The 6,000-nt window shown below is 36.6% G+C and overlaps 1 protein-coding gene across 1 annotated transcript; it reads right to left on the minus strand.

Annotated features, from left to right (window-relative positions):
* Window positions 1-97: 97 nt before the first annotated feature.
* On the minus strand, window positions 98-5,598 carry LOC100817102 (uncharacterized). The gene is made up of 4 exons (XM_003534276.5): window positions 4,720-5,598; window positions 1,768-1,823; window positions 1,488-1,680; window positions 98-561 (listed from the first exon to the last, which is right to left on the minus strand). Exons 1-4 carry the CDS (start codon window positions 5,389-5,391, stop codon window positions 214-216), a joined length of 1,269 nt encoding a protein of 422 aa, XP_003534324.3. The 5' UTR covers window positions 5,392-5,598; the 3' UTR covers window positions 98-213.
* Between the last annotated feature and the right edge of the window lie 402 nt (window positions 5,599-6,000).

Here is a 6,000-nt window from a genome sequence, read left to right on the forward strand (position 1 = left end):
AATGGACAAATGCATTTAAGATGGATGGGCACGTGGGGGAAGAGAAGAAAAACATATTTAGGAAGATAGCAACATAAGCAGCAGTGGTATGATTTCATTTGACAGGGATATCCAACTACCACTTTTATGAATTGAAACAATATACATAATACCCACAAGAGATAACTTGTTAGCTTGAGTGAGAGGTGAGACTTTTCCTACAGCTCTCAGATTCTATTGAACAAAAGGATATCTAGAAATGTAATATTCTCTTACGCGAGATGCACCTTCCCTTGCAAGAATCCCCTCAAGATCGCCAATAATTCTGGCCAACCATATCTCCAGATTTCGCTGGATTTCTTTGAAGTTGTTCCTAATTGAGTCCAGAGACCGTCTTGTGATCGGTGTTGTCTCGCTTAACTCGTCCCTGTAATGGCTCTTCCCAATTTCAGTTTGCAATGCCATTAGCTTCTGTCCAGTTTCAGATGCCCCCTGTTGAAGCCGAAATGCTTCCAGTAGAAACTCCGTTTGAGTTTGCGTTCGAAATTCTGTACTGAGGGAGGGTTCACAGGGTTCATTAGCCTGCTCAAAAAGAAAGATGTCAGGCCCAAAAATGAAACCAGTCTTATGTGACAGGGAAATGGTCCAACTTTAACTAAATGAAGAAATAAAGGATTATGTCAGCAGAAGCAGGCTTGCTGCGGGCATGTTGTTTTGGAAGAAAATACATGCATAGTAGTTGGTACTCTACCTAATGTAAACTTCAAAGTTAACTTTCTTTAAAACAGATTTAACATCCACACTAAATAAAGTACTAATATCAGATTTTTAGTGTCTATTACAATCCTGATCCATAATGTTGTGCATCATGCTTGCACGAAGTACAAAATTGTAATTCCATTCTTTGCCTTAATTGCGTGCACAGTACTATAAATAATGCAAGCTATCATTTTCATCTTCTGCTATGAAACAGTTGAGAGCTACACAAAAAATAATTTTTAAAAAAAATATGTATATATATATATATATATATATATATATATATATATATATATATATATAATCAGTTGGCACTGAGCTTGTTCCACGCCCCAGATAATCAACCTTTGGTTTATCCAAGTATGTAACACGGAATAAATATGGTATTCATGCACACAACCATCAACTTGGGACCAATGATATATTATATTAGCAGGTTGACCTATCAGACAATTTATTATCAGAGCATCACGATGATTCGTTGTTCTCAATATAGTTTTATAGGGACAGACCAACTGACAGAAAGTACCAATGAATTTACTGCAAGGCAGCAGTTGACATCATGCAATTTACATACCAGCTGACTTCAAAAGACACAAATTCAAAATATACAAGTGGGCCCATGGGTATCTTTAAAATAATTAGATGTTTAAGTATTTTAAGCTTATGATTCCAATTTATAGATTAATTACAATTTGCAACATATCAAAACCTAAAACAAAAAAAGCAATAAAACATGAGTTACTTACTATTCTTCTGCATAAATCATCAATTTTTTCTGAAATTGCTTGATATCTCTTTGCCTGCTTCTTAATCAAGGATGACACCTTGGATGGATGATTCTTACCAATCTTCTCCAGATTTAGTAAGTCCTGTTCAAGTAATTTAAGTTTAGAGGAAACTCCAGCAGAATCACCATCAACCTTCCAGGGAGACTCCCTTCTGGGGAAAAAAATGACCCTTCTTTTAGTTGGGGATTAATTCCAAATGCTGTAGAAGTTATCCATATTTAGACTATCAATTATTTACCTTGCAACAAAATGCTTTGTATTATACATTGATTCAAGGGATTCATACTGTACATCCTGCAAGAGTATACACAATCATAGGTCAGAAATCGACAAAAAAGTTTGTGCACACTGGACAAGTAGTTGCTTATAAGTTGCCAAATACATTACATTAAGATTCGAGAAATGCAAACAACATAATGGCATAATGCTTTCTATTTCAAGTGGAATAAATACTGTAATTTGAAGTCAAATGACCTTAGGTCTTAACATTAGTTTTTGAAACAAAAGTCTCCTTCCCTAGTATCTTTTAAGATTTTAGGTAGAGTGGTTCTTTAATAGTTGAAGGGTGATCAATCGATTTTAATAAATACCAAGTTTGCTTAAGCCATCCCATGTGATTGTTCATTGGCTGATAATACTCTACAAAACCATCTTTTAGAAACAAACAACCAAACTATAGTGTTAAAGGGGCAATTTAATCAAGTGAACAAGGAGTGAATAAACATATAACTACTCAATACTCGTGTTATGCACAAGATACTATGAGGAAAAAAAATCATATTGACTGCAGAAAATACCTAGAGCGCCAATTATTAGCACGTTTGGAAACATGAGATTTCACGTTTTAAGGGACAAAAATCAAGTTATACAGTAAATTAGATTGTTAGGGTGCTCTTTTTTATGTTTTCAAAATCAATTCTAAGGTGAGTAGAATTAATTTTAAGAGAAGAGAAAATTCTTGGATATTTTTTGTTCATAAGAATTAATTCTGGGTGCAGAACCCACAAAACATATATATATGACTCTATTTACACTTCATAAGTGATTTTACTTTATCATCTAAACAAAATCAAATTTTATAAGAGTTTAATGTCTATGCACTGACAGTGTAAAATAATTTTACCCTACTATCAATTACAAATCACTGTTCAAATTATTTTAAGATAATTATTTTAAAAGCCAACAAACTTACCATAAATGGTAGGTTGTGATTAGATGATTACATAAAACTTTTTATACTATCAGTGCATAACTTTTTTTCTTTTTTTATAAACTCACTTTCAAAATATCATTTCCTAACACAAATCATTTTGTTAACATCAATTCTTTCCAAACCAATTCTAACAAAGTCTAAAACCTAAAACAAAAGGACCAACTAATTTCTCCCTAGTGGATGCTTTAAGAATCTGTATGTTTTCTTGGTTCAGTCAACCACTCTTAACTTTACAAAAAAAGAAAAAAAGTCAACCACTCTTTAAGAACAAAAGCATGTGCTTGCCAAGCGCCAACTGGTGGTTGTAGCAGAAAAAAGAAATATATTGTACTGAGACTTAGCAAAGGAACAAGATGCTTTTCTATCTCAATCAATACATACTAAGCGAGTCTTTAGATTATCATTTGCAAACTATGGTTTGCCCCACAAATAAAGGTTACATTTTTTTTCACTTCTGCTCAAACAAGAGTTTGGACCCAAATTCAAGTGCAAACTGCAAACAACTCAATCATAATTTGCTAAACAAGTCATACCCCAAACTTTTGCTATTTGGAAGCATAGGAACTTACTGATTTTTCAGGGTATTCCTTTTGTATCTTCCAAGGTGATGGATGATGCCTTATTCTTAGCCTGGTCCTGGTACAAAGCTAGGGATAAAGATTTTAATTTTCCTTTTAACCATTGGTCTTCCAACCTTATGGAGGCCTTTGGTTAACTTGGGTCTTTAGCTGTTGGTGGGGTTTTGTGATGGGTTTATCCATGTTTTTTGGGAGGCTGGCAGCACAGCTGCTGTTGTATTTTATTTAGTACTTCTGGTACTAATGTTTCATATTAATAATATTATATACTTTCTGCCTTCCAAAAAAAAAAATAATTTGCTAAACAAGTCATTTGTGGATGAAACTTAATTTACACTCTCCAAAGTCCAAACTACGTTTGGGGTATGCAAACAATAATAATCCTAACATGCATCAACCAACAAAAATATCAGTGGCTTAAGCAATTAGCAATCATGTCCCCAGCACAGTCACAGACAATAAATAACCTAGAGAATGAGGCCCCTAGATTTCAGCACTGGACAAGAATAGTGACTATTGCTAGCTGAAAGTAAAGTGGACCAGGCATGCAGAACAACATAACATGCAATAGGGAACAGATTGCTACAAGCAAAGGAAGGAAACAGACAAATAACAATTGGATGGTCCATGGCTCCACCATGAGGAACCACATTATGAACCTAACCAACTCCATCTAAACTCTAAAGGAAAAAATAAGGCCTCTAGGACCCCCTAGTTGCCATTACAAACCCCATTCCTTTTTCCTCATCGAAAAGTCATGTCTAACAACGCAAAAGTTCAGCCGTACAGGAACCTCGTAAAAGCCTATAACCTTGAAAATCGAGCAAAAAGTGGTGCGGTAAAAGAACAGTGCACATGGTTGAAGTGAACCCAGCAGAAACATCTTGACCCAGAATCTTAAACCAGGTCATCCCTTGAAAAAGAACCAAACTTTTCGCCGTAAACCAATTTTTATTCGCACAAGATAAAGTATCAATCATCAACCACTTTAGAAAAAAAAACTTTTTAAGCCCCTTTTTTACTTTTTAGTCCCCGCAAATAATTACTTTCATTCCTCATTTATTGTCAAATGTAACGATTTATTTTCGACTAATTAAAAGCAATCATTATCCTAATTGGCATTTGACAAGACTAAATAACACATTTAATTAAAAAGATAAAATAAAATAAAATTGCAAGTGTCATCATCTTCTTCTGTTTCCACTTTCCAGTTGGTATGGTAAACTAAACTTCCAATTTGTCTTATGCATGTGCTGATTAACAAGCATTACCCAAAAGTAAGACAAGAAAAAACAATAATTTAATCAAAAGAAGCCAAACTAAACACACTTATGTAAAATTTCAGCTAAAAAGAGGTAGTAAGTAATTGATAATGAAAGTGAAACAAATTCGCACAAACCTGCCAAAGCGAGGCTTTCTCAGCCCAGAACTTAGAAGCAGAGGCCATAAACTCTGAATCAAAGCCATTATTGTTCCCAAAATGCTGACTATGTTGTTCTTCATAGATAACCTCGACCTCTTCTTCCAAGCTCCTAGCAGTGGACCCCACCATTTCATCTTCTTCTTTTTGAAACCACTCTTCACTCTTCTTACCGTACACCTCCCTCTCCCTCTCCCTCTCCCTCCCACCCAATCCCTCGTCCTCGATCCTCCGCGACATGAACCCGATCATCTCGTCCCGCTCGGCGACGTCCCTCTCGGCGCGCGCGGCGGCGTCCTCGAGCTCAGCCACGCGGCCACGCAGGCGCGCGATCTCCTCCGCCGCGGCGTCGATCTGGTGCAGGAGGCGCTTCTCCTCCGCCTGCCACGCGTTCCGGTGCGAGGCGAAGATCTCCACTACGCGCGCGTTGGCCTTGGAGTCCTCCTGCCGCCGCGACTTCATCTGCCGGAGCTCCTCGGCCGCATCCGCCGCGCGCAGGGAGAGTGAGCGTACCTTGCCCTGCAGCGCCGGGACGGAGTTGTTGGCCAGCATTGCGAGGAACATGGAGAAGCTCAGGCCTATGTAGGAGCGGAAGAGCTTGTGAGGGTCTTGCTCTTGTTGGAGCTGCTGGTGTTTTTCCTCCTCCGCCATTGCGACGAGGGTTTCGTTTGAGTGTCTGTGTTAGTGTGTTTGGGAGTGGTTTTAATGGTGGTACGGGGAAAATGGAGAGAAAGGAAAGGAAAGGAAAGGAAAGGAGAAAGAAAGGAAAATAAAAGCAGAAGCAGTGTGTTGTATGGAGTTTGAGAAAGTCACGAAAAGGGGAACAGTGCCTTTTTGTCGTTTGATGCTGTCGAGTCAACATATGTGGGTGGGTTTATCTTTGCTGCTCTGCTCAATGCTTATTTAACCCAACTACTATTTTGATTCATATCTTTTCAATTTAATTCAACAGGAGTTTTATGGTAAGAAAAATATTTATATTCAAAATTAATGATGTAGATTCGGTTTTTTTTTCTATTGTAGAAATATTATTAGTAGGTAATTAATAAATATCTTTATAAATATTGTTGGAACCTTTATGTTTATTTTGATTTTGATGAACTCTTGTGATCCAATTTTTTTTTTTTTAAAGGTTGTGTTTCTTACGAAAGAAAAAAGTAGAATAGATGAAAATAAGAAGAAAAATAGGTAAAAAATAAAATAAAAAATAAAAATGTTTGCCAAAGATAAATAAAAAAAATGAGGGAAAAGATTCAGAAA

This window comes from Glycine max, chromosome 9 (genome assembly GCF_000004515.6).
Source record: "Glycine max cultivar Williams 82 chromosome 9, Glycine_max_v4.0, whole genome shotgun sequence".
Lineage (NCBI taxonomy): Eukaryota > Viridiplantae > Streptophyta > Magnoliopsida > Fabales > Fabaceae > Glycine > Glycine max.

What these genes read in the sequence shown, in the direction of transcription:
- LOC100817102 (XM_003534276.5), bottom strand. Translation starts at nt 5,391, where the DNA reads ATGGCGGAGGAGGAAAAACACCAGCAGCTCCAACAAGAGCAAGACCCT. An exon ending in ACAAAGCATTTTGTTGCAAG is followed by an intron (nt 1,681 to 1,767) that starts GTAAATAATTGA and finishes TTTTTTCCCCAG; the next exon opens with AAGGGAGTCTCCCTGGAAGG. An exon ending in ATGATTTATGCAGAAGAATA is followed by an intron (nt 562 to 1,487) that starts GTAAGTAACTCA and finishes CTTTTTGAGCAG; the next exon opens with GCTAATGAACCCTGTGAACC.